The sequence below is a fragment of the Mastomys coucha genome, unplaced genomic scaffold (genome assembly GCF_008632895.1).
Source record: "Mastomys coucha isolate ucsf_1 unplaced genomic scaffold, UCSF_Mcou_1 pScaffold5, whole genome shotgun sequence".
Taxonomy (NCBI): Eukaryota; Metazoa; Chordata; class Mammalia; order Rodentia; family Muridae; genus Mastomys; species Mastomys coucha.
In genome coordinates, this window is record NW_022196911.1 from 92,944,686 (window position 1) to 92,971,031 (window position 26,346).

At 51.6% G+C, this 26,346-nt stretch overlaps 4 protein-coding genes and 1 long non-coding RNA gene across 7 annotated transcripts in view; 3 read left to right on the forward strand and 2 right to left on the reverse strand.

The window, feature by feature from the left end:
- Positions 1 to 1,538: 1,538 nt before the first annotated feature.
- Positions 1,539 to 7,446, forward strand: Sp6 (Sp6 transcription factor). Its single transcript, XM_031353737.1, has 2 exons — positions 1,539 to 1,840; positions 4,163 to 7,446. Exon 2 carries the CDS (start codon positions 4,220 to 4,222, stop codon positions 5,351 to 5,353), a length of 1,134 nt encoding a protein of 377 aa, XP_031209597.1. The 5' UTR covers positions 1,539 to 1,840; positions 4,163 to 4,219; the 3' UTR covers positions 5,354 to 7,446.
- Positions 7,447 to 8,868: 1,422 nt separating this feature from the next.
- LOC116077915 lies at positions 8,869 to 12,830 on the reverse strand. Its single transcript, XR_004113373.1, has 3 exons — positions 12,737 to 12,830; positions 11,622 to 11,712; positions 8,869 to 8,899 (listed from the first exon to the last, which is right to left on the reverse strand). It is a non-coding gene; the product is annotated as an uncharacterized LOC116077915 (long non-coding RNA).
- Positions 12,662 to 16,907, forward strand: Scrn2 (secernin 2). 3 transcript variants are annotated; one of them, XM_031352774.1, is made up of 8 exons: positions 12,662 to 12,840; positions 13,175 to 13,348; positions 13,648 to 13,829; positions 15,029 to 15,228; positions 15,711 to 15,926; positions 16,019 to 16,184; positions 16,270 to 16,450; positions 16,621 to 16,907. In XM_031352774.1, exons 2-8 carry the CDS (start codon positions 13,175 to 13,177, stop codon positions 16,777 to 16,779), a joined length of 1,278 nt encoding a protein of 425 aa, XP_031208634.1. In that variant the 5' UTR covers positions 12,662 to 12,840; the 3' UTR covers positions 16,780 to 16,907. The 3 variants fall into 3 exon arrangements, with proteins under 3 accessions (XP_031208634.1, XP_031208633.1, XP_031208635.1); XM_031352773.1 differs by lacking the exon at positions 12,662 to 12,840 and having other exon boundaries at positions 12,889 to 13,348; XM_031352775.1 differs by lacking the exons at positions 12,662 to 12,840; positions 16,019 to 16,184; positions 16,270 to 16,450; positions 16,621 to 16,907 and having other exon boundaries at positions 12,889 to 13,348; positions 15,029 to 15,280; positions 15,711 to 15,830.
- A 540-nt stretch (positions 16,908 to 17,447) lies between these two features.
- Lrrc46 (leucine rich repeat containing 46) lies at positions 17,448 to 23,825 on the reverse strand. Its single transcript, XM_031352776.1, has 8 exons — positions 23,501 to 23,825; positions 23,310 to 23,415; positions 20,972 to 21,080; positions 19,340 to 19,386; positions 18,965 to 19,074; positions 18,734 to 18,803; positions 18,310 to 18,452; positions 17,448 to 17,863 (listed from the first exon to the last, which is right to left on the reverse strand). The coding sequence occupies exons 1-8, from the start codon at positions 23,520 to 23,522 to the stop codon at positions 17,502 to 17,504; spliced, it is 969 nt and encodes a 322-aa protein (XP_031208636.1). The 5' UTR covers positions 23,523 to 23,825; the 3' UTR covers positions 17,448 to 17,501.
- Positions 23,826 to 23,901: 76 nt separating this feature from the next.
- Positions 23,902 to 26,346, forward strand: part of Mrpl10 (mitochondrial ribosomal protein L10) — a 10,051-nt gene continuing 7,606 nt past the window's right edge. The window contains exon 1 of the mRNA XM_031354064.1: positions 23,902 to 24,028. Within this exon, the coding sequence (XP_031209924.1) occupies positions 23,977 to 24,028 (52 nt within the window). The 5' untranslated portion in view covers positions 23,902 to 23,976. The remainder of the gene's footprint in view (positions 24,029 to 26,346) is intronic.

Below are 26,346 nucleotides of genomic sequence, written 5' to 3' on the forward strand. Positions count from 1 at the left end.
CACACCGTGTACCGTGTGCCCAGGTTATCCTGTTGAAGGACTCCAGTTTTTGAAAACACAAAGGTGTTCAAATGGCTGGAGCACTGACCACTTGCATACTTGGGGGAAGCTATACACATACATTGATGTTCAGCTTCTTCATGGACCCATGGGAACAGAGGGCAGGTAAACTATTAGGAGTGAAATGAGAAAAAAAAAGGGGGGGTAAAATGAGAACCTGTGATCCTAGAATTTGGGAAGTTGAAGCTGGAAGATCTGTATGTTCGATTATGTTCGAGGTCAGCATGAGCAACTGAGTCATGCCAGCCTGGACGAGAGGGGGGGGGGGAGATTAAATCAAGCTAAATTCAGAACTCTCGGAAATTGACTGTAAATCGTGCATAGGGAAAGCCAACAGCGGTAAGGAAAGAAACAACGAAAATCGCTTTGAAATCCCGTGTAAAAAAAGGATCAAGTCACCTCGGGAGGTAAACGGCAGGCTAGGAAGGCGGCGGGAAAGACCGGAAGAGATACTTCCAATTTGGCCATCAGAGCGGAGAGTTCGGGGTCTCTGGTACCCACCTGAGCTGGGTGTGGGGCAGTGTCTCAGGATTTCCACCAGTTCGGATCTTGAGAGTTTTGCTTAGGTGAGTGTCTGTGTGGATGTGCTGAAATGTACCAGAGTAGGGCTTTACATGCGTGCGCTTATTCCCTCCATACCATCCAAGACCTTTCTCTAAACGTATACTCCGCTGAGACTAGGAAAGAGCCAGTGACAAAAAGCCTTGTTCAATCGGTTGCTGAAATGTTCCTTCCCAGGGCCATTCAGGTGCCCGCCCAACTCTCCGATCCCAGTGCGCGGCAGCGAGGGTGGCAGGCGCAGGCTGAGCAACCCGGACCGGGAGGAAAGTGGCGGGTTTAGGAGGTGGACTTCTGTGGTCCCCGGCTTGCCGGAAACTGAGGAAGACATTGAGGGCATGATGATCACCCAGAAAGACCAGTGACGGGAGAGAGGGGAAGGACCTCAGGAAACCATGAGGGGAAAGTTCGGCTCTTGGTGGTGGTGGGGAAGGGGGGAGCGGAGTGGTGTAGCCAAGGTGTCATGGCTTAGACCTGGGGTTTGGCCGGCCAGAAACTTAGTCTTCAAACCTGTTTCCTTTTTTTCCACTCAGTTCTAGCACTGCGGGACTAGGAGGGGTGTGTCAGAGGCACTGGTAGTCACGCGTGCCCTAAGAAGGCTCGGTAGCTTCTCCAGGACCCTCTGTCCTTCGTCCCATCCAGGATCTGAACCCTGTCCCCCGCCTGGACCGAGCCAGCCCCGGGTTAGATTTTCATAGGATCGGACGGGTCTCCGAATTCCGGGGAAAAAAAAAAAAAACCTCCCAACTCAAGCCCTTAACTCCGAAGTGGTGGAGACCTGAGAGGAGTGAGGGAGAGGGAGAGGGAGGGAGGTGGCCTGGGTTAGCCATCCCTCTTGTCTATCCCCTCCTCGCGCGGGGCTGGGCTTCGCCTCCGGCCGAACCAGCAAGGGTTAAAGGCGGCGGCAGGTGAGGTGGGCGGAGCCGCGGGTTCCGGGGGAAAAAGGAGCGCAGGGGAGAGGATGAAGGCAGAGAGCGCGGTGAGTCACGGGCGGAGCTGGCCTCGCTCGCTCGCTTACTCGCTCACCGGTGCCCGCCCGCCCTCCGCCCTGCCGCCGGCTCTCACTGCCTCCACCGTCGCGGATCGCCTAGCCCGGTCGCAGCCCCAGCTTGCCCTCGGCTCCTGTCCCACGCCGCTGAGAGCCGGCCAGCGCGCAGGGCCCATGAGCGCCCGTCTGTAGCGCGCCAGCCTGCGGTGCCCCAAGCCCGAGCGCAGTCGCCAGGTAGGAGCCCCGGTCCGCGCGGTCACGGGCGCGCGCTGCGGAGATCTGGGGTCGGGGAGGTCGGGGAAAAGGTGCTCGGTACACACCGCAGCCTTCGCTGGCTTCTTGGGGCGGGGGACGTCCTAAAGGATCTGAGGGGCTGGGAGCCCCGACGGAGGAAAAACCGGGAGGACGGGAGGGACTGGAGGGACCAAGGGAGTTTGGGAACTGGGGAAACTGGAGCAACTGGGACAACCGGAGGATTGAAACATTGAAAACCTTGTTTGAACGGAAGTCCCCACCGCCTGGGCACCGGGAAACGGGAGAGGCAGCGGATCCAATGGGACTTAAGGGCGTCTCTACAGTCTTTCTCCAATTGGGGAGCCGATGTGCTCGCTCCTCTTTCTTTTCTTGCAATCTTGATGGCAGGCCATTACTTGTTAGGCCTGGGCTCAGGCTCTCTGTCCAGAGAGGCCCCTCTGTAGCCTGGTCACCTTAGCCTTCCCATCCCCCAGACCCTGGGGCAGTTCCCAGGCGCCAAAAGCTCTCAGGGTCCCTGGCCTCACTGCTCCCGCCCCAACCCCTTCTGGGCTGCCCCGCCCCGGCCGGAGGCTCCGTTCCTGCTGCTTCACCCAGTCCCTTTTCTTGTGGTAAGGCAGCCTGAGCCTGAGCAGGCACCATGGTCCTCCTCTTTCTTGCCTCTCCCAGACTATCAATGGTACCTCCCTGGTCCCAGAGTCGGAAGGTGGTAGAGTCAGCTGAGCCCTGCTTGGGGAAGGCCCTAAATCATTGACCTCCTGCACCGGAGCCCACACACAGGCAAGATTCCAAGGCTCTAGGGAGAGATGGAGAGAAGACTGGGACCTTCGGGTCACAGATTCGTAGTAGAGAAAGAGGTGGAGGTTGTAGCTTGTCTTTCTTTTCTTTTCTTTTCTCTTCTTCTCTTCTCTTTTCCTTTCTTTTCTTTCGAAACAGGGTCTCATTGCGTAGCCCACGCTGCGAAGCCTTCTGTCTCAAGCTCTTGAGTTGAGTACTGGGAATAATTTATTACACAGTTCCCACCACGCCTAGCAGTGTCTCCTCTTCTTTTTTATTCCCCTCTTCCTCCCTCCTTCCCTCTCTCCCTTCCTTCTTTTGCTATGTAGCCTAGGCTGGCCTGGAACTCTGCATTCTTCTGCTCCAGCTTCCTGAGTGACTAGATTAAAGACTTGATCACCACACCCAGGCCAGATCTTTAGGTTTCTGCTGGGCCTTAGGTTTCTAATGTTTTAAGAATGGGAGCTGAGAGCTGGCCAGGTCGAAATCCCAGCACTTGGGAGGCAGAGGCAAGTGGATTTCTGAGTTCGAAGTCAGTCTGGTCCACAGAGTGAGTTCCAAGACAGCCAGGGCTACACAGAGAAACCCTGTCTCAGAAAAAACAAACAAACAAACAAAAAACAAAGAACGAGAGCTGATTCACAGAGGGACTGCACAGGGTATTTGTTGATTGAATGATTAAATGAACATTTTATTCTAGCCACTGATCCAAATTCGGCTTGCTTTAAGTGAGAGCAGGCTCCGGACAATAGCTAGAAATACTTGGCTGGACATTAGAGGTCTATACGCCTTTTTTTTTTTTTTCAGTCTTGCCCTTGAGTTCTAGGATAAGGGATCCCCGGCTCCTTCAAGCTCGGGTGCTGTCTTGTCTTCCTTAGGGAGCTGTGGTTAGATTTTCCTGAGTGTCTAACAAGCATCTCTGGGTGATGTCTTTCTGTGGTAATCCCACCCCTCCCAGCTTCATACGGAGGGAAAGGAGGTGGATGAGGGAGTGGTTCAACCAAGCTAGTCAGGGAGCAGGGGAGTATGTAGAGAGGTTAAACGCCTTTCCACATCGGTACAGCCGGTCTGGGGTTGGCTTTAGCGAAAAAAGCTTTCTGAAGAGCAAATCACCTCATACAGCCAGCAGCAGACATATCCTACCCTACCCGATCTGTGTCCTCAGTTAGACTGGGCTAAGACAAATCTAGCTCGCCCACATAGTCTGCAGCAAGTCTGCTGGGGGAAATGCCCAGATGTCTGTGTGTGGAGGTAGCTCCGGTGGCATTGGGACCAGCCCAACCCCGGGATAAACTGAGTCTTAAGGGCGGGGTCACTTTGAGGAAAGGCTATCCTGTGCCCTGACCTGGACTTTCACATCCATTTCTTCCCAGCATTCCCAAGCTCTAACTGATTTGTAGTCTTCACCCAGAGGCACGCCCCTTTTCTTGATAGGGGCTCGGAAGGAGCACTTTGGGGGAAGGGGTCTGGGTTAGAAGGGAAAGTAAGCAGGTTACCTTCCTCACATCTCATCTTCGCCTCTTCTAGGTCCCACCTGAGGTACCCTTGACCATCCCTGCCCTCATTCCACCCCGGATCCCGGCAATGCTAACCGCTGTCTGTGGCTCTCTGGGCAGCCAGCACACCGACGCGCCTCACGCATCACCGCCGCGCCTCGACCTGCAGCCTCTCCAGACGTACCAGGGTCACACGAGCCCGGAGGCCGGGGACTACCCCTCCCCGCTGCAGCCTGGAGAGCTGCAGAGCCTCCCGCTGGGCCCGGAGGTAGACTTCTCTCAGGGCTATGAGTTGCCAGGGGCCTCCTCGCGGGTAACCTGCGAGGACCTGGAAAGTGACAGTCCCTTGGCACCGGGACCCTTTTCCAAGCTCCTGCAGCCGGACATGTCTCACCACTACGAATCGTGGTTCCGGCCGACTCACCCAGGCACGGAGGATGGCTCGTGGTGGGACCTTCATCCCGGCACGAGCTGGATGGACCTCCCGCATACTCAGGGAGCGCTGACCTCACCTGGCCACCCGGGGGCGCTTCAGCCTGCTTTGGGAGGATACGTCGGAGACCACCAGCTCTGTGCTCCGCCGCCCCACCCGCACCCGCACCACCTCCTCCCAGCCGCTGCTGGGCAGCACCTCCTCGGGCCACCCGACGGGGCTAAGGCCTTGGAAGCAGTGGCACCCGAGTCCCAAGGGTTGGATTCCAGTCTGGATGCCGCGGCCCGACCCAAAGGCTCCCGGCGATCAGTGCCCCGCAGCTCCGGGCAGACGGTGTGTCGCTGCCCCAACTGCCTGGAGGCGGAGCGACTCGGGGCTCCGTGCGGGCCCGATGGGGGCAAGAAGAAGCATTTGCACAACTGCCACATCCCAGGCTGCGGCAAGGCGTACGCTAAGACGTCGCATCTGAAGGCGCACCTGCGGTGGCACAGCGGCGACCGACCCTTCGTGTGCAACTGGCTTTTCTGCGGCAAGCGCTTTACGCGCTCCGACGAGCTACAGCGCCACCTTCAGACCCACACCGGGACCAAGAAGTTCCCCTGTGCGGTCTGCAGCCGAGTCTTCATGCGCAGCGACCACCTGGCCAAGCACATGAAAACCCACGAAGGCGCCAAAGAGGAGGCGGCGGCGGTGGCGGCCCAGGGCGAGGGCAAGGCCGGTGGCGTGGTGGAGTCGCCCGGGGGCAAAGGCAAACGTGAGGCTGAAGGCAGCTCGGCATCCTCCAACTGAGCCACGGATCCTCCACAGATGCCGCATCCCTGCCGTTCTTTACAAGGGGGCGGCCTGAGTAAGGGGAAGATGGTTATTTATTGGCGTGAGGGGACAGGGAAAGGGGCGCTAAGCATTTTTAGTCTCGGGGGCTGCACGGAGGCTGCTTGAATATTTAGGCTGCCAGGAGCTGAACACGCCCCTCGCTTCTTCCCTTTCTCACTATTTCATCCTTCCCTGAGTTGCTGGAGAGTTCGGATGGAGCGCCCCTACCTTGTGGAGGGGTTCGGATGGTAGGGATGGCATGTCCCGGGAGCTGAGGGAAATCGAGATTGGGTCGGGGCGTTGGGGTAGCTGTCTGGACATGTCTTTAGCTCCTGGGAACCCGGACATAAAAGCACCTTGGAGCCACCTTTCGGCCTAGGTCTCTTTCATCCCCTCTTCAAGTGCTGCTCCCTTTAAAATTTCCGGAGAGAAAGCAGAAATGAGGTGGGGTAGGCGTGAGCCTTGGGTGGTTCCCCTTAAGGGGCTGTCCTACCTAGCTAGGAAAAAAAAATCTCTTCAGTGAATTTCTTCTAAATCCCTCCAAATTCGGTTTGATCAGAGCCCGGCAGCCAGAGCTGTGAGCTGGGGGCAGTCAGAGCTGGGTGGTGTAGAAGGACCCAGCAGGGAAATCCTCTTACAAAGTAGAAGAACTAGCCCCTCCTTTCAACTCTAATTCAAACTTTAACTCTTAGACCTTTTAAAAGAAATCAAAGTCAGCAGTCCACATTCCCCATCCATTACCCTAGGTAGTTTTCTAAAGTCAGCCACCAGCACCAGCTCTACAGTTGACATAGATACCCCCACCCCACTCCCAGGTCCCCATCCCTCGATTTCCCATTGGGGATGGAAGGGAGAGGAATTGTCCTAGCAGAGGGATTAGAGTGGAGACCCTGCCTGGACTCCATGTCCCTCTCTTTCTTAGCTTGGCCCTCCGTTTGCTATAGAGTCCTCCCCAGTAGAAAATCTCCTTCCATGCGAAGAGTTGTTCCCCACCGGAAGGGATTCTGGGAAGCTGTCTCTCTGTCCCCTTCTTTAGATTCTAGAGATACATTTGGGTTTTGATTATAGGGTGAGAGGGTAGATGTCTGCCTGGCAGACCACAGAACCTTGGGGCTCAGGGCACTCTCAGGTTTGAGGTAGAGGCGGTGAGACCCTCCGACCTCGCTCTTGCTCTCTTCTCTCCACCCAGAACCCTCTGCAGGGAATAGCTGTGTGTTGATTTTTAAGTTATAAGCAAAGGGTATTTTATTTAATAATTAGGGTGTGAGTGTGTGTATGAGTGTGTTGTCTGTACCTGTGTGTGTGCATGTATGTGTTTCTCTACTGAGCCTGGGGTCTCCTGAGACCCCATCTTGTTCACCCCCCGTCCAAGGCCTGGGGCCTAGAACCACAGCATCTCTTCCACCCTAGGGGATGCTGGAGCCCAGTCCAAGGCCTGGGACCTGTATGGGAAGTAGGGTCTGGGTAGGAATATGTGTTTGTGTAGAAAGGTCTCCTTAAAAGGGACAGGGTGACTGACTCCCTGTGGGACTTAAGGGCCTGAGGTAGTTTAAGAATAAGGTTCTTTCTGTATTCTCCCTCTTTCCCCTCCTCCTGTTAACCTTGCCAGAGGTTCTCTTTCTTACAAAGAGGGCTGCGGGCAAGAGCAAAGGTGGCCATGCCTACAGGTTGCCTGGCTAGGTGTAGAGGGACAGAAAAGAGAGGGCACCGTGGGTGTGGGATGCTTTCCCCTCCACCCACTGAAACCAGCCACCCTCTCCCTGTGCTACCTTTTTCCAATGACCATGCTTAGGGGAACTCCTACGTGGGGTGCTGGGGGGCACATAGATGCTCCCTCTTACAGAGGCCTTGACCCCTAAGGTCTGCAGGTGGGGCTCCGATAGGTTTTTGTCTGGCCTGCTCTTTATCAATCTAGGTTTCTCAGCTGCCTGTCCTTCCAGGCAGCCCCTCTAGAGGAAAATGTAGGATTTTTTTTTTTTTTCTTTAACTGCTGTGAACCCACTTGGGGGAGAGGAGGAGGCATAAACAGCCTGTGTTTTTTATGCAACAATAAAGTCATCAACCAACCACACTCTCGCTTTATTTGTCTTCCAGTCAGCCTCCTATTTTACCTCCACCCCTCTGCAGTGAGGACTGGGTGGGGGGATCTTTGGTCAAGCATCACCTCTATCCGATTGGCTGGGTCAGAGCTCGGATCTGGTTCTATCCTGGAGGGAATGGCTGCCTCAGGTTCAATAGTCTATGGTGTTCTTCTGTGGAGATGAGAGGTTTGAAGGTGCTTCTTTACATAGAAGTCCTACCTTGCAGGGCGGTGGTGGCAAACGCCTTTGATCCCAGCAATTGGGAGGCAGAGGCAGCCATTTCTGAGTTCAAGGCCAGCCTGGTCTTCAGAGTGAGTTGCAGGACAGCCAGGGCTACACAGAGAAACCCTGTCTCGAAAAACAAAAACAAACAAACAAAAAAGAAGCCCTACCTCCCTGAAGATCCCCTCCCTCCCAAGTCATAGCTGGCCTTGTGGCTCCCTCCCCCGCACCCTCATGGGAGCCTGCATGTCAGCCGGTCCCTCTGGCGGTGAGGGAGGTGGGGGTGACTGACAGCGATTTCTTCACCCAGGATGATCCCTATCAGAGACAAGTCGATGAAAGGCAGCCAAGATATCTGATGGGCGGCTGCCCAGCTGGAAAGCGTGAGCGAAAGGTTGCTACTACTACTACTAAAAGCGAGAAACCTGCCAGGTTTATGCAACCCAAGTGTGCACAGACGCACCCTCACGGGACTCTCTTCAGAGAGACTGGCAGTGCCTATCCACTTTTGGTACCTAATTCATATCAGTGAGAGAAAGTCTCTTGACTCCAGAGGACTGGTTCGTGGAAGGTGACAGGGAATTCATTTTGTTTTCCTGTCTCTGTAGGATAATGTTGGTAGCTGTGGTCTTCCGCCTGCCCAACTTACCTTTAACTTGCTTTTCTTCAAATATATTGTTTTCTCCTCTTGGGATTCCAATCCCTTACGACCCCTAATCCTCTAGCCAAATCTGGCAATCAGATTGGCCCATCCCATTACCCGTCTGAAAAATTTAGGGGCCTTAGAGTTTTAAGGGAAACTTGGAAAGGGGCACCAAGATGATTTAGGGGCTGTGGAGAAAACCTAGACTGGTGGGGGTAGGAGGGGGCAGGAGGTGGAGAGAGCATGTTTCCATCTGTTGCAGAATTTAACAGTTCAGAGTTTTATTTACCTGTGCCGCCTGCCTGTGGCTCTCCTGCAGGGCGCCTCTTTTGTCTTCCTGGTTCTGGGAGAATTAGACCCCAGAAACCTAGTGAGTCCCCTCCTTTTCCCTATATCTGCCTCCGGGGACAGGAGGGCAGCTGTAGGGCCGGCTGGGCTTGTCTGGGCAGGGCCAGGGCCCTCCCTCCTCCCTCCCCTCGCAACTCCTCCAGCTGACCTGCATTCTTAGCAGGGGCCTTTGGTGAGGCTCTGATGCATGCTTGATCCTCTGCAATGCTGCCTGGCTGGCCTGGGCCCCTGAAGGAACTCAGGGTCACCTCTGACCCCTCAGAAGTGGCACCCCAGCAGGATCGTATTGTACAGGAGAGGATGGGAGGGAGGGAAATCATCATGTTTGGATGGACCCTCTGGACGACTTCTCTGAGTCCTCCCCTAACCAGAGAAGTAAAGTAGAATGCCTCTAGGGCGGGTGAATGAAGTCAAAAGTGGAAACTTGACGGATGGCAGCCTGGGGTTGCAGCCACCGCCTCCTTCGGCTCCGCCTGCTCTTCCGGCTGCCTCCTTCCTCGGCCTGTCCCGCCCCCAGGCGGACATCTGAAGAAGTGCAGAAGAGGAACCAACCCATTTTCCCCACAGGTCGCCTAGTGTCTGTGGATAGCTACAGCTTCAGTCGAGGTTTGAGGTGGGATGATATCCAATGGCACCTCCCACCCCTCCTCCAAAACACACCGAAGCAGCTCTTACGTGTCCATGAATCCTATACCGCCTTTTAGATGAGCATACTAGCAATGTAGCTTTTAAAAGAATCTTAAAGACAAAATCCACCAAAGGACCATTAGAACTAATCAAATAATAAGTCACGGAACACAGTCAATGGGAAACAATACGAACTATTTCTTTTTAAAAAAATTAATGTGTACGAATGTTTTGCCTGCATGTATGTATGTACACCACGTGTGTGCGGTGCCCTTAGAGACTAGAAGAAGGTATCAGCACCCTGGAACTGGAGCTACAGTGACTGTGGTGTCTGAAGATTAGGAAGGACGTCAACGCCATCCTGATTTTAATTCCAAAGATGTAATCCCAGTGAGGCAGAATGGGCAGCTACAAGCCAGGAGCCTTGCAAATTATTTAAGTTACTTAGCTGTGTTGTTTATTTTATTTTTCTAAAGATTTCTTTTTATTTAGTAATATGTGTACAAGGAATATGTACACTTGGCTGCAGATGCCCATTGAGGCCAGAAGAGGGCATTGGATTCCCTGGAGCTGGAGTTACAGGACCATGTGAACTACCTGGTCTAGGGAGCTTGGAACCCAATGATAATCCTCTCTGCAAGAGCAAGTGCTCTTAACCAATGAGCTGCCTCTCTAGCTCTTGAGAGAGAGAGATTTCCAGCCAGGGAGTGGGGGCAAATGCCTTTAGTCCTAGCTTGGGAGACAGGCAGAGATACTGGTCTATAGACTGAGTTCAGGATATCTATGGTTTCACAGAGAAACCCAGTCTTGAAAAACAGAGAGGAGAAAGAGAAAGAGAGAGAGAGAAAGAGAGAGAGAGAAAGAGAGAGAGAAACTGATTTCTATATACTAACATTAAACTATCCAAAAAGGGAAATCAGAAAGCAACGCCCTTTACAATACCCACAACCCCCCCCCCAAAAGAGTTCTAAGGAATCAAAGAGAGGGAAAATCTGTACATGAAAAGTCAAATTTTGCTGGGCAGTGGTGGTGCACACCTTTTATCCCAGCACTTGGGAGGCAGAGGCAGGCAGATTTGTGAGTTTGAGGCCAGTCTGATCTACAGAGTGAGTTCCAGGACAGCCAGGACTATAGAGAGAAACCCTGTCTTGAAAAAAATCAGAAAACAAAATAAACAAAAAGAAAAGTCAAATTTATTTTGACTCAGAGATGCCTGCCCAGGCTGGCATTGAACTCTCTATGTAGCCCAGGATGCTTGAGAACTTCTGATCCATCTGCCTCCTGGAATTACAGGTGTTCACCACCACACCCAGTCTATGCAATGCCTAGGTTTGAATCCAGCGCTCATGCATGTTAGGCAAGCACCCTACCAACTGAGCTACATCCTCAGTCCAGATACTGAAAAACTGATTAAAGAAATGGAGGAATCTGCACGCATGCGCACAAGTGCACATGCACACATACACATGCTTATGTGCACATGGACACACACACACACGAGCACACATGGACACAGACGAGTGTGCACACACACATGTACATACACTCAGGGACACACATGCTTTCGTGCACACACATGCGCACACACATGCTTCTGCGTTTACACACTGCAATAATTAAGATGGTAGAGGCATCACAGACTCCACATAATCCCTACAAGTAATTCCTAGAGGTCATGGCAGCCTAAGTGTGTGAGATACAATGGTATGCATACGTGTGTGAGATGCATGCTCTTTAGTGTCCAGAGATGATTCATAGAGCAAAAAGTGAACTGAAAACAAAAAACATATGAAGTCTGAATCCAGCTCCACACCACTGTATGCCCCTCCCTCTGAGCCCAAATTTTGCCCCTCTGATCACCTCCTCACTGTACGTAGAAGGTAGACATACCACATTCTTGCAATTAGAAATTTCTAAATCCCCCTTCAAAGTTATCTTTCTAAGCACCTAGTGGGCAGAACTGAACTTGGGTTTTTGGAGATAGGCCTGTTTTGTATATGTCTCCTTGGGACATGGAGAGTGCACGGGGGTCAGGGAGATGGCTCAGGCAGTAGGGGTCCAAACAATACAGTGCCTGTCACACAAGCATGAAGGCCTGAGTTCTATGTCCAGCATGGAAATTTATAATCCCAGCCCTGCAGAGATGGAGGCAGGAGGCGCTCAGAAGGTGGCAGGCAGCCAGTAAAGCAGAATCAGCAAGATCAGCCTTCATCAGAGGCTGTGTCTCTAAGAACAAGGTGGAGAGCAACCGAGGAAGACACCCAATGTTGACCTCTGGTCTGCACAAAGATGCACCTGCATGGTGATGTGTGCTTGCACTCACCTACGCACACCAAGAATCTCCAAAGTCAACGTCGTAAAAAATTAAACAGCAGCAACAGCAAGCGAAGTGGACAGCTCGAAAGATACGGCATCTAAGGTTGAAAATAAAGAAGGGACCAGAAGGATGGCTCCGCAGTTAAGAGTCAATAATGATCTTGCAGAAGACCTGAGTTTGGTTCCTACCATCCATGCTAGGTGGCTCACAACTACCTGTGACTCTAACTTCAGGGGACAGAACACCCTCTTCTGGCTTCCGTGGGCACATGCACCCCCCTACAGGGAACACACACACATATTTACAAAATTAAAAAAATGTATTTGATGTGTATTGATGTTTTGCCTGTATGGGTGCCTCAGTACCACATATGTGTCTGGAGTCCATGGAGGCCAGAGAGAGCATCAGATCCCTGAACATGGAATTACAGACGGCTGGGAGCCACTGAGCAAGTACTGGGAATTGAACCTATGTTCTCTTCAAGAGCAGCTAGTGCTTTTAAGCACCCAGCTATCTCTCTAGCCTATAAAAATATTTTTTTTTAATTAGTAAAGTAAAGCTGGGTTGTGGTGGCACATGCCTTTAATCCCAGTACTTGGGAGGCAGAATCAGGCAGATCTCTGTGAGTTCGAGGCTAATCTGGTCTACAAAGCAAAGTTTCAGGACAGCCAGAGCTACACAAAGAACCCTTGTCTCTAAACACAGAAGAGAACAAAACAAAACACAAAAACAATAAATAATAAAATAAATAATACCATAATTTAAAATATCTCTATGCCTCTTGTCTTCTGTCTGCCCAGTTTTCCTGGGATTGTGCCTTTGAAATTCAAGTCAGGAAGCAAGTAGCGAAAGTTTTTCCTTAATCTCCAGAACGCCCAGAAGTGTTGGCTATTTTATGAATTCTTTCTTTTCACTCAGGCTTCCTTTCTCCTTCAGCTCCACCTCCTACTAATGACTCTATCTGATAAACCTGAAGGGAAAGCCCAGGACTCCGCTCCGCTAGCGCGCACCCTCGTGGAAGACGGTGGCATTGCAGGTGTTCTGTACTGGCCCCGCCCCCGGGGACAAAGGCCTTCCAGGTCACCAACCAGAGAACCTGAGTCCAGAGGAACAGATCTGACCTGAAGAGGAGGAAGTGGCGCCGGGAACTAAGTCTGCAGGTCTTGGAGGCAGAGAGAGTGAGAGACGGAGGCACTGACGGCTTGGAAAGGGTTGGACGGAAGAGGTGCGTGAATGTGGGCATGCGCAGGAGCATGGGATTCTTGGAGCCAGTCTTAGTGCCTAGACCCTCCCAGACAGCCTGGAAGGGCTAGGACTCTAAAGCAGCCAGCCGCTCTTAACTTGGAGAGTTTGGCTCTGTCTCCTGACTCCAAGTCAAGTGCACTGTTAGTTGCACACCAGGTTTTGAGTGTGCGCACAGTGCTGTTGTCCCAGAGCGTCAGGCATTGGACCCAGTCTTCTCAGAGAGCACGTGTGGGGAGGGAGTGTCCTAGGTCCCCCACCGGTGGCCAAGATTATGGAGAGCTATGAGGGACGTGAACATCCCCACTTCTTCGCAGATGGCGTCGTCGAGCCCCGATGCCCCTTGTTCCTGCGACTGCTTTGTCTCTGTGCCCCCGGCCTCAGCCATCCCAGCTGTAATCTTTGCAAAGAACTCAGACCGGCCCCGAGATGAAGTGCAGGAGGTGGTGTTTATACCAGCAGGCACTCACACCCCTGGGAGCCGGCTTCAGGTGGGTTGGACTTAGAAGGGGCTGGGAGGTTTAGACAGTATTCCAAGGCCTTCGTTTTCTTGCCGCAGGGATGGGAGCCGATGAAGTGGAAAGAGTATGAACTTCAAGTCCACTAGCCTGGCCACTTGAGTGGAGTTAGCTTCTGCTAATTCAGTGTACTCATGTGTGACCTGAGAATAAGACCTCTCTCGGGACTATTTAAAGTGGCTGACAAAGTGTCTGGGCGATGTAAGTTCTGGGTCTTTTTTTTTTTTTTTTTCCCGGTGAATTCTTCCCCTCTCTTCTTTGCCTCCCTCCAGTGCACCTACATCGAGGTGGAGCAGGTGTGGAAGACGCATGCTGTGATTCTGAGCCGCCCTTCTTGGCTGTGGGGGGCTGAGATGGGTGCCAACGAGCTTGGTGTCTGCATTGGCAATGAAGCAGTGTGGACCAAAGAGCCCGTGGGGGAGGGGGAAGCCCTGCTGGGCATGGATCTGCTCAGGTACACCTCTCCCTCTTCATGCCCCACTCCCTCCTGCCTAACGCCTGAGTCTATTGGCCTTGTCTCTGTTGGCCTTGCCCTTGCGGCCTTTCTAAGGAGGCTACAGTCTTATATCTTCCTAGTCTGATAAAGAACCTCCCTTGGCCTAGAGTGCTTGAATTTTTTTTCCCCAGTACTTTTTTGTTTGTTTGTTTTGAGACAGGGTTTCTTTGTGTGGCCTTAGCTGTCTAGGAACTTGCTCTGTAGACCAGGCTAGCCTTGAACTCCCAGAGATCCTCCTGCCTGTGTGCCACCACACATAGCTCAGTAGTACTTTTGTTAACTGAAATACTACATAGTTGTGGTTTATAAAAACTGATAAATGTAGGGCAGCCCGGCCTGAGGAGAGGTTCCAGACCTTTCCGTGGAATTCTCAGTTCAAAGCTTGGCAACTGTGTAGCTTATTGGTGTTTTTTCATGTTTGTTTGTTTTTGTTTTATTTTATGTTTTGAGACAGGTTCTCACTGCATAACCCTGACTGGCTTAGAATTTACTATGTAAACTAGGCTAGCCTCAAACTCACAGAGATCTGCCTGCCTCCCAAGTGCTGGGGTTAAAAGACTTTGTACCAGCCGGGCGGTGGTGGCGCATGCCTTTAATCCCAGCACTTGGGAGGCAGAGGCAGGCGGATCTCTGAGTTCGAGGCCAGCCTGGTCTACAGAGTGAGTTCCAGGACAGCCAGGGCTAAACAGAGAAACCCTGTCTCAAAAAATATAAAAAAAAAAAAAAAAAAAAAAAAAAAAAAAAAAAAAAAAAAAAGACTTTGTACCACTACTCTGGCTGAGTTTTCATTTTTGCCTTGGTATTTTTATCTGTTTGTTTAAGATAAGAGACCATGTAGTGCTGGGCGGTGGTGGCGAATGTCTTTAATCCCAGCACTTGGGAGGCAGAGGCAGACAGATTTCTGAGTTTGAGGCAAGCCTGGTACAGAGTGAGTTCCAGGACAGCCTGGGATATACAGAGAAACCCTGTCTTGAAAAAAAAAAAGAGAGAGAGAGAAAGAAAAAAGAAACCATGTAGTATGTAGCTGAGTCTAGAGACGAACTTCTGATCTTCCTGCCTCCACTCAGGTGGAATTACAGGCCTGGCCTGCATGATTGTTTAATACCATCATTGCTGCTGGGTTTGCTGTGTTACATGGGCTCTGACTTTTCTATCAGGCTGGCTTTGGAACGGAGCAGTACTGCCCAGGAGGCTGTGCACGTGATCGCGGGCTTGCTGGACCGCTATGGGCAGGGAGGCAGCTGCCGGGAGGATCCTGAGCCATTCTGCTATCACAACACCTTTTTACTGGCTGATCGGACAGAGGCTTGGGTGCTGGAGACAGCTGGGAGGCTGTGGGCTGCTCAGCGGATCCAGGGTAGGAGTCTAGCATAGAGCCTGCCTCCGAGAGGGAGCCTAGACCTCCCCAGGTACTGTCCTCCACTTCTGGACGCTACCATGTTTGTTCTCCCTCACAGCCTTGGGCAGTGGGAGAGCTAGTGGGTCGGTCATGGAGGGCCAGGGAGGGACACCCTGGGAGACTAGAAATGAACAACACACTTAGGAACTCTCTTTTTCCTTCACCTGGTCAAATGCTCCCATGCTTCAGCCTGCCCCTTCCTCTGGGAAGCCTTCCTGGATCTCCCTGGGTGGTTAGGAGGTCATATGCAAGCAGCTACCACTTTGCTGTCACATCTGTCCCTATATGATTTAGTTCTGATTGCTTTGTCAGTCTCCTCATTCCCACAGGCCCTTATGGGCAGGTTGTACTTGTTTAAACTGTCATCTAAGTATGTCACCCAGGACCTAGCACATAGTGGGTGCCCCGTAATAGATAAACAAGTTCCTCTTCTTACACAGGAGGTGCCCGAAATATTTCCAACCAGCTGAGCATTGGTACAGACATCTCAGCAGAACACCCGGAGCTCCGCAGCTATGCCAAGGCTCAGGGTTGGTGGACTGGGCAGGGTATCTTTGACTTTGCACAAGTCTTCTCCCTGACCCAGCAGCCTGTGCGCATGGAGGCTGCCAAGGCCCGCTTCCGGGCTGGGTGTGAGCTGTTGCAGCGGCAACAAGGTCTGTGAGTGGTGGGCAAGAGGGCCACAGCACCCCCGCTGGAGTCTCCCTCACACTTGCTTGCTGAGCCCTTCCCACGTTGTCCTCGGCAGGCAGCATCACAGCGGAGGTGATGATGGACATCCTCAGGAACAAGGAGAGCGGCATCTGCATGGACTCCGGAGGCTTCCGCACCACAGCCAGTATGGTGTCGGTCCTGCCCCAGGATCCCACAAAGCCCTGTGTCCACTTCCTCACTGCCACACCAGACCCGTCCCGGTGAGGGGAGAAGGGGACATACTGGTCAGGGATGTGACAGCACCTGTCCCGTTACTTCAGTCCTTCAACCTCTGTGTCTTATTAGGTCGGTATTCAAGCCATTCATCTTTGAAGTGGGGGTGTCCCAGTCCCCCCAGGTGCTGTCCCCCAGTTTTGGAGCCCAGGATCCTGTTCGGATCCTCCCCAGGTTCCAGACTCGGGTGGACCGTCGACACTCACTCTATCGTGGACACCAGGCAGCCCTGGGGCTGATGGAGGATGGGCAGGTAACCCTGGGGACTGTGCTGAGGGCAAGTAGGAAGTACCTTTTGGATATTCTAAAACCAGAAAGGGCCTGGGACTGGAGGAGGCTGTATATCTGGGAAGAGGTGGGACCTTCAGCTAGTCCTGCCTGGGGAAGAGGGTCCACATTCTTCACCTCTGATTTCCCTAACAGGAGCAGGCACAACAACTCCGAAAAAAGCAGCAGAGCCTAGAGCAGGAGGGCCTGGAGGCTCTCAGGGGACTGCTTACTGGTGAACAAGCCCCGCCTCCCCAGGGGCTGGGCAGCCTCTTCCAGGCCTTTGTGGAGAGGGAGCAGCAGGCCTATGCTTAAGTATGCAGGAGCTCTGGGGCCTGCTGCCCCTGAGCTGTGAGGTGGGGGGTAAATCACAGCCATCCCTTCACCGCACTCATCCAGGTTCTGAGTGGCTTAATAAATGTTTTATTTTCTTATTCAGTGAACTGGATCTCAGGTCTATTGAGAAGAGCTGAGCCTGGGCAAAGGGCAGCTCCCAGCAGGCTGGTTGCTAAACCTGTGGTGTCAAGCCATAAACCGTAATGATGGGTGCGATGGGACCTGACCGTGCGTGGTGGTGGTTCCATGAAGACTCATTAGGTAGCTGGCTACTATTTGGGGACAATCAGGATCCCAAGGTTTAGTCCTTAGCTTGGACTGCAAGGTGGCATGTCTTTAAAACAATTACTCAGGAGGCAGAGGCAAGTGGATATCTGTGAGTTCCAGGCTAGCCTGGTCTGCACGGTGAGTTCCAGGCCAGCCAGGGCTACACAGTAAGGCACTACATTTAAAAATCCATCAAGCTGTCTCACCATGAGCCAGCAAGGTGCTCCTGCATCTTGCCCACTTGAGGACCAGCAGCATCTGGAGACCCAGAGAGCTGCCAGCCCTTTTGGCCATCCCTAAAAGACTAGGCTGCTTCAAGGGACTGTGTTTTTGCCTTCTGGTTTTGATTCCTTCACTTGCCCCACATAACACAAAAAGCATTCCAAGCCCAGAGACATTTTATTGGGGGCAGAGCCTGAGGAGGAGGCGTGGCATTACTTTGTGCTTTTTTTGTTTGTAGTTTTTGTTGAGCTGGGGGCTGAAGCCAGAGAGGTCTTGGAGGTTGTGGCTGCTAGAGCCCCCTTCCTTGCCTGGACAGAGCTTTTCTGGTTCCTGGGAACCTGTTTCTTGGTAGAAGAGGCGATCTGGGTTGAGGAGGTGGCTTTAGGGGCTGACTCCTTCCCAGGCTGTTCAGTGACAGCAGGGCTGCAGTCCCCAGCCATGGGCACAGAAGGCAGCAGGGGCAGGTCTGTGAGGACAGGCTGTGTCTCCATCCTTGACAAGTGCTCTGTCAGGGCTGCCTGCTGCCTGCGTTCCTGATGCTGATGCAGTTCCTGCTCCAAGTCCTTGAAGAATCCTGGGGAAGGAAAGGTGTGGCCCTGGGCTCAGCAGGAGGGCCTTGGGCTCAGGGATATCCCTGGTAACCTCCCACCATCTCCAGTAAAAGGAGGGTAGACCTGGGGCTGAAAGGAATGAGTCCCTGGCATCCCTTAGTTAGAGCCTGCCCTGACTCCAGACAAAGGTGGATCATTGGCACTCAGTTGCTCTATCTTGGAGAGCAGGTGGAAAGTGAGCATGCAACCCCCAGGGACCATGTGCCATGTGCCATGCTGGGAGGGTGACATACATTCCACCCTCTTGAGTGGCTCTCTGGAAACATGAAGGGCCTGGAGTGGAGGAGACCATAGAGCTGCAGAGAGATCACTTCACAGAACTAGCTGCCTGGGACAATGTCAGTGAGGTTCCCCCAGTGTCCTGGGGCAGTGGGAGTCTAGGGAGACCGCAGGCTGTGGAAATTGTTACCTCGCTCTGTACAGAACGGGCCATTGAGCTCTGGAAACTCCTCTTCCTCATCTGAGGATTTATCCTCATCTGAGGTCCACCGCTCCAGTATAGGCTGCTTGTCCAGGTCCAAGAGCAGTGGCAGGGCTCCTATCACCATCTTCCTGTAAGGCAGAAGGAGCAGAGGCTACCCAAGAGGGCATGCATCCCTGTGTGGGACCTGGGAGGGTACAGTGACATGGGCTTTAGTGCCTATCCCTAGATGGGAATGACTTTGGGAGATGGGCCTGGGGTCAGCCTCAAAGAGCAACAGGCTGGCTCCTGGGAGATGCTGGATATGGGACTGGAAGGTGACAGATGCAGTCCAGGGGCGGAGGGCATGGTGGCTTGCAGGCTGAAAGAGCACAGGTGACGCTTGCTCAGTCCACCCTCAGTTCCTGCTCACCTATAGCCATCCTGGTTGGTGCAGGGATTTCCACACAGGTTGAGAATGAGAAGGCTCTGCGGGAGCTCATCTGTACAGCAGAAAGAATGGGGTCTCATGCCTGCACTGCACCTCCCCCCCAAGACAGAGAAGCGTCAGAGACTACAGCAAAAATCACAAGGAGCTTGGAGCCAAGAGGAGGGAGGACCCCACATAGGACACATTCCATGAACCAGGGCCAGGTGTCCCTACCTAGCTTCAGTGTTTCTATCAGGTTCTCAGAAAGGTCCAGAAACTGGAGGTACTGGAGGTCAAGGAGGTTTTCCACATGCCTGATTTGGTTTCTTGCCAAAGACAGGAAGCTGCAAGGGAGGAGGGAGGGACAGAGACAGGGCTGAGCTACAGGACTGCTGGAGGAAGGGGGGAGGGGAGAGGAGGGCACCAGTTACCTAGGCTCCCTGTGTAGGCAGCTGGCTGACAAGTGGGGACTCAAAGCCTTGTGAGTTGAGGGAAGCAGAGCCAGGCTTAGAGAGCCTCAAGCCAGTTCTAGGGGCTCTCTAGGTAGCCAGTTTCTTGAGACTACCCGCCACCCACTCCTTACTCCTTCCCTGACTTGGTGCCACATACCGCAGGGAGGTGATGCATGCCAAGTTCTCAATGCGCTGGATCTTATTCTGCAGGAGGAGACCAGGGTGGGGAAACCAAGTTAAGGCAGCTGGGTGGGAAGTCCTTTGAAGAGGATGAAGGTCTAAGAGCGTGTCTACGCTCAGCTGTAGCCATCACACTTAAGAGAATGGCCACTCAACCTGACTGAATAGCTGGATGTCATTTCCCTGAGGATAGATGATTCGTTTTCTCTGGTCAGTGGTTAATGTGTGAACTTGGGGCTAGTTCAGTGAGTTGACCAAAGAGGGACTGGAGACTCAAGAGAAAACCAAGGGGCCATAGGGAAATGGAAAAGGCCTCATTGGGGGTCTGCAAACCCAGAAGGAATGATGATTGTGTACTAGTTGATTCACAAGACTTTTATAGGAGAAGTTTAAGGCCTCTGGCTATATTCACCCTAAGAAAGGCTGAAGATCACCCACCCACCACTGCATAGCCTCCAAAAGATCTGAAGGATATAGGGTGTATCAAAACGCTAACTGGGTACTTGTTTAAACATTTTTAATGACATTGTGTGTGTGTGTGTGTGTGTGTGTCTGTGTTTGTGTGTAGTGCAAGAACACATCTGTGTGGAGGTCAGAAAACAAATTGATAGTTCTCTCCTACTATGTGGGTCTTGGGATTGAACTCAAGTTACTAGGCTTGGCAGCAAGCCCTTTTATGTGCTGAGCCATCTTGCCAGCCCTTTGTTTGTTTGTAGACACAGTCACTTAATTTGGCCTTGGTTGGCCTGGAAATTGTAGAGCAGACTGGCCTCCAACTCAGAGACTTGCCTACCTCTGTTTCCCACTTGATGGGACCAAAAGCATGCACCACCACACTTGGATCTGTTTATTTTAAGACAGACTTCTGCCAGGTAGTGGTGGCACATGCCTTTAATCCCAGCACTTGGGAGGCAGAGGCAGGCGGATTTCTGAGTTCGAGGCCAGCCTGGTCTACAGAGTGAGTTCCCAGGACAGCCAGGGCTATGCAGAGAAACCCTGTTTTGCAAGGGGCGGGGGGGGGAGGGGGAGGGGAGACAGACTTCTGTGTGGCAGACTGGAACTCCCTATGTAACCTAGGTATCCTCAATCTTGTGAATCTTCAGTGCTCAAGTACTGGGGTTACAGGCATGTGCCACCCTCCCCAAATGGAAACAGGCTTGAGCCTGGAGGACCTTCTGCAGTCTAGAAGGTCTGGAATCTAGACCAAGAGAAGTGTGTGAACATAGTGATTCTAGAGCTCATTCAGGAGCTCTTGGTAAGGTGGTGTAGGAAATCAGTCTTTTTGCTTGTTTGTTTTGCTTTGTGTTTTCGAGACAGGGTGTTTCTGTGTAGCCCTGACTGTCCTGGAACTCACTCTGTAAAAAGGCTGGCCTCAAACTCACAGAGATCCTCCCAAGTGCTGGGATTAAAGGTGTGTGCCACCATCAGCCAGCCAGAAAATCAGTGTTTCAATTCATGAGAATTCCTGACTCGTTTGGGAATGCTCTCCTGGCCATAACACCAGAGACACAAAGATGAGCTGTTCAGCTGTTTTCAGATTAGACAGACTAGGTTCACAGCAGGGAAAGGACAGGAAGCACGGAGGGGGGGGCGGGGGGGCCGACTTTACCGATTGCAGGTAGAGGCTGTGAATATTCTGGAGTTTCTCTAAATTCCCGATACAAGTAATCCCTTCCCCATCCAGGCGGACAGTCTCCAGTTCATCGAGAGTGTGAAACCTGGAGGAGAGTAAGCAGGGTTCACACCTGTGGCCTTCAATAGATGATGGGAGGGAGGGAAGAGGAGACAAGCCTCAAGGAGAGGAAGAGGGCTGAGAGGCTTTGACATGTCAAGGACAGCTTTGTGACACTTGTCTAAGTCATGAGGCTGGCTGGTCTCAGACTCATGGCTTTCCAGTGGTGGCACTGAGAAAGCAAAGCACAAGCTGACAGGGGCCCTCTGGATAATGGGTAGATGGCTGTTCATGCTTCCTGGGGATTCAGAACAAGATGGTGGAGGCAAGGTGGGGCAAGGATAGATGCAGAAATACTCTCATGTCTCCTGGCAGAACCTTTCTGTCTTTTAAATGATTATGGAAGGAAAATCACTTGTTGTATCCTTACGCTCATTATTTCCAAATTTACTGAGTGTCCTCTGGAGAAATGAAGTAGGTCCTCAGCCATCCTTATTAGGGAAACCAACAAGATATCCATGGTAGGTGGATGCCAGAGGCAGGTACAAGAAACAAAGGTGGGTATGTGGGCCATGTACCAACACCACACTGGGGGCTTCAGGAGCCTCTGAGAGGAGGTGACCAATGCATAGGCAGTGAGAGAGGAAAGGGGAAGGGGACAATGCATGCCAAGCAGTGCCTGCATGTGCTAATCCAGCCTGTCTTGAACTTGCATGTGTCTGTGAATCCTTTTTTTTTTTTTTAAAGAATTATTGCCAGGCAGTGGTGGCGCACGCCTTTAATCCCAGCCCTTGGGAGGCAGAGGCAAGCGGATTTCTGAGTTCGAGGCCAGCCTGGTCTACAGAGTGAGTTTCAGGACAGCCAGGGCTACACAGAGAAAAAAACAAAAAAATATTTATTTATTTTATGTATATGAGTACACTATAGCTGTTCTCAAACACACCAGAAGAGGGCATCAGATCTCAACACAGATGGCTGTGAGCCACCATGTGGTTGCTGGGATTTGAACTCAGAACCTCTGGAAAAGTAGTCAGTCCTCTTAACTGCTGAGCCAACTCTCCAGCCCCCTGTGAATCCTTTGGGTACTGGAAGATGGTGGATTCTAATTCAGTAGGTTTGAGACAGGTGTCCTTTTTTCTTTCTTGTAAAGGCATAGAGCTTTATGTAGCCCTGGGTGGGTTCAGACTTTCTGTGTAGCTGATGAGGGTGATCCTGAACTTCAGATCTTCCTGCCATGACCTCTCTTTTTTTTTGGTTATCTGAGACAGGGTTTCTCTGTGTAGCCCTGGCTGTCCTGGAACTCACTCTGTAGACCAGGCTGGCCTCGAACTCAGAAATCCGCCTGCCTCTGCCTCCCAAGTGCTGGGATTAAAGGCGTGTGCCACCACTGCCCCTGCCATGACCTCTTGAGTGCCAGGATTATATTATAGCCAGTTTTTTTTGTGGTTCTTAGCAATGTGTCAAGTGAGCTATATCCCCAGTGGAAATTCTTCATTTCTAACAAGCCAAGCTCTCAGGTGATGTCAAGCTGCTGTGACTAACCAGGGGCAGGAACATGGTATGAGGGCTGGAGAGATGGTTCAGAGGTTAAGAGCACTGGCTGCTCTTTCAAAGTTCCTGAGTTTAATTCTCATAACTATCTTTAATGGCATGGAGGCCAGAATGCGTTGTATACATAATAAAAAAAATAGAAAAAAGAGCATGGTATGAGAAATTGCACACTTGTAAAATGTGGCTGTAAATAAGGTTGGTTTATGCTATTTGGATTTTATTCTAGATGTAATAGGTTGCTGAGGAAGTTTCTACCAGGGAGTAATTAGATTTATCATTTATAACAATCAATGGGGGCAATAACAGCCAGGCAGTGGTGGCACACACCTTTAATCCCAGCACTTGGGAGGCAGAGGCAGGTGGATTTCTAAGTTCGAGGCCAGCCTGGTCTACAGAGTGAGTTCCAACACAGCCAGGGCTACACAGAGAAACCCTGTCTCGAAAAACCAAAAAAAAAAGGGGGGGGTAGGCAACAACAGTGTGGGGAGGCCAGACTGGGAACTGGATGGTGAATTTTGGGGTTTGCTAAGAGGTAGTGACCTCCAAGGCAGCTGAGGGTGTATAAAAAATCATCTTCAAGAAGTAAAAACCAACTGGAAAGTAATACTGATTGGTGCGTGGAGTAACTAAAGAGACAAACATGAGTTACAAAGTCAGTGTAGCTCAACAACCTGAGCATCAATGTTTCCGTTTTCGGTTACCCCTTTCCTTCCCGTCCACTCACATCTTTTCTGACAGGCCTTCATCTTCAGGGAAGGTCAAGTTCCGCTTGGTGATCAGGGCTTCAGTAATGGGGACGCCTTCCTCGGTTCTCCGGGCAGCCTTCTTAGCTGGGGACAGAGGAGCATTTTGTCACCTGAGTTCAATTTTTGGAGACGCGGACCTTACTGTTGTCTAACTGTTCTGTCAACTCACCTTCCTGCTCGTCTCCTGGCATGATCTAAAATAAACAGCGGCTGCTGGAGGCAGAGAGATGGACGGAGACAAGCAGAGAAGCTTAGACTGTTGAGATGATTGAACCCAGGTTGGAGGGAAGACTGAGGAGACAAGGACAGGGGGTGCGGTGGAAGATAGGAGTAAGTGGGAACGAAGGATCTTGAGGTTGAGGTGTGTGGTGTGGCTTTACTGGCCTTAAACTGAAAAGACCAGAAGGATGAGAAAGAACCGTTCCTTGGAGTCTCGCGTCGTTGCTAGGAGACTGGACGCCAGGTCTGACGGAAAGGGGTTGGGGGCGGGGCGAGGGCGGGCGCCACAGGCCCCGCTCTACGCCTGCGCATAGCGGCCTCATCCGGCGGCACGCCCGCTGTTTCCGGCCCCGGGTTTTCTCTGCTGCCCCACAATCCTTAGCTACTTCCGTCTCCGCGCAGCCCTCATGGGAACTTCCTGTGGCGATGGCTGCGGCGGTGGCTGGGATACTTCGAGGAGGTCTCCCGCCCCGGGCGGGTAAGGAGTGGCCCAGGGCCTCACTGCACACAGGCTGGCGCTCTCTAGCCATCGCCTCCGTCCTTTCCTTCTGACCTTTCCCGTAATCTCCGACCGTCGTCAGTTCTCGGAGACCCTGCCACTTAGCAGGATCTCTGATTTGACTGGGTCCAGTTACCTGCCCGTGACACCCCTTCCACAACCCCTCCCCCAAAACTGAGACTCAGAGCAACGCTGTCACCAAAACAGTGTTTATTCCTACACCCCAGGACCCCGCTTTGGATTTTTCTAACCCTTCGCTCTGTTCTTGAGTCCTTGCCAGAAATTTTATATATTCCTTCTTAAGGTCGTAGCCCAAACACAGACTCAAGTCTTCTCTCAACTACCCTCTCTCCATAATGCAAGTTCTTCGGTAAAAGTTACTCGTATCAATTCAGTCTAGTTTTGTTTATGCATTTGTCTCATCTGATCTGTTAAACTTCACTGTGTCCATCTCAGCTATGGTGTCTTACGTTAATAGGCATTAGGCATTTAATGAACAAATTTGACATCGTACTCTAGGATTGTACTCATTGCTTCAAAGCAGAAGCAGCTTAGGAGGAAGACAATATTTTTTTTTAAAGAAGTATTTATTTGATGTATAGGAGTGCATGGTAGCTATCTTCAGACACACTAGAAGAGGGCATCAAATCTCATTACAGATGATTGGGAGCCACCATGTGGTTGCTGGGAATTGAACTCAGGCCCTCAGGAAGAGCAGTCAGTGCTCTTAACCACTGAGCCATCTCTCCAGCCCCATCTCATTCCAAAGGCACTCGTAACGGGTCTTGTGGCCCTTAACCATAAAACCTCTCACCCTGGCAATCCTCCATTTTACCTGGAGTCTTCTAGCTGATCCTTTCCTTGCAAAACTACACGATTGGTCTTTATGTTAGGGCTGAAAGAGTCACCTTGGCTCAGAGCTTTGGGATAGTTCCTTGGGTGCAGAGGGGGCCTTCCAAGCATTTCCTGTCACCAAGATTGTGCCATTGGCCACAAAAAGGTCAGAGGGCAGCTTGCATGCTTTTCTCCACCATAGGGAGGTTCCAAGGGCTGAGTTCAGGTCGTCAGGGTTGGTGGTAAGTGCACTTATTATACTGATTGAGTCATCTCTCAGGCCCTTAATTTTGCATTTTGAGTCAGGATGTCACATTAGTGAGATTGATCTTGAACTCAGGTTATGGGTGTTCACCTCCATATCTAACCTGAAGAAAGTACTCCTTTGAGAGACTTGTAAGGGTATCGTGTTTTTACCCCCCTTCTTGCTTCAAGTCCTAAGAGCCTCAGAGCCATGGGATGAAGCCATCATTATCATGGGAAGAGTTTATTAAAATATAACTTGCTGGACCTCACCACCAAGTTTCAGATTTCGTAGGTCTAGGGCAGGCAGGAGAGTGTGTGCACTCCCTGGCAAAGCTTATGTTGGTGTCTTGATGGAAGTGTTTGTGCTTCAAGGACTGGCATGTTACAGTAGAGCTGGCCATGGTGGTGTTCTTTCTTTCATTTGCTCCATTTTTCTTGCTTGCTAGGGATGGAACCTTGGGCTGGGCAGGTAGACCAGTTCTGTACCTCTTAGTTGAAGTTCCAGCCCGGATGACTGTTTTATGACTAAAGTTTTACTGGAGCATGGTCTCATTGCTTTACATATGGTTTGTGGCTGCCCTGGTTTCTGGTTGGTTGGTTGATTTTTGTACATCCAGCCAGCCTGAGCCTGAATCTCACAGAGATACACCTGCCTCTACCTCCAAAGCCCTAAGAGTGAAGATGCACACCACCATGCCCAGCTTGTTTCTTCATTTTAAAGAGCACTATCCCGCAGTGTAGCACTGGCTGACATAGAATTCAATGTGTAGACTAATCTGGCCTTAAACTTGGGGCAGTCCTGCCTCTGTTTTCTGAGCGGCAAGTTCTATGCATGTTCCACTATACTTAGGCTATTATTATTAATTTATTTTGTGTGTTTTGATTGCATATATAACATATACTACATTTCTGCCTGGTGCCTGCAGGTGTCGCAAGAGGGCTTTAGCTCCTCTGGAACTGGAGTGACAGGTGCTTGTGAGTCATATGGGTGCTGAGAAGTGAACCCAGGTTCTCTGTCAGAGCAGAAAGTGCTCTTAACCACAGAGCCATCTCTCCAGCTCCAACCACGCCTAGGCTTTTATGGCTGCTTTTAACAGAGCTGAGTAACAGACTGTATGCACCCCCAAACTTAAAATATTTATTATTTGGCCATTTAAGGAAAGATTGTTCTCAATCCTCTCCCCATATGCTTTATTTGTTTATTAATTTAGGCTTTT

What these genes read in the sequence shown, in the direction of transcription:
- Sp6 (XM_031353737.1), top strand. Translation starts at nt 4,220, where the DNA reads ATGCTAACCGCTGTCTGTGGCTCTCTGGGCAGCCAGCACACCGACGCG.
- Scrn2 (XM_031352773.1), top strand. Translation starts at nt 13,142, where the DNA reads ATGAGGGACGTGAACATCCCCACTTCTTCGCAGATGGCGTCGTCGAGC. An exon ending in CCCCTGGGAGCCGGCTTCAG is followed by an intron (nt 13,349 to 13,647) that starts GTGGGTTGGACT and finishes GCCTCCCTCCAG; the next exon opens with TGCACCTACATCGAGGTGGA. An exon ending in GCTGTTGCAGCGGCAACAAG is followed by an intron (nt 15,927 to 16,018) that starts GTCTGTGAGTGG and finishes TGTCCTCGGCAG; the next exon opens with GCAGCATCACAGCGGAGGTG.
- Lrrc46 (XM_031352776.1), bottom strand. Translation starts at nt 23,522, where the DNA reads ATGCCAGGAGACGAGCAGGAAG. An exon ending in GAAGGCCTGTCAGAAAAGAT is followed by an intron (nt 21,081 to 23,309) that starts GTGAGTGGACGG and finishes ACTCTCCTCCAG; the next exon opens with GTTTCACACTCTCGATGAAC. An exon ending in ACAGCCTCTACCTGCAATCG is followed by an intron (nt 19,387 to 20,971) that starts GTAAAGTCGGCC and finishes CTCCTCCTGCAG; the next exon opens with AATAAGATCCAGCGCATTGA.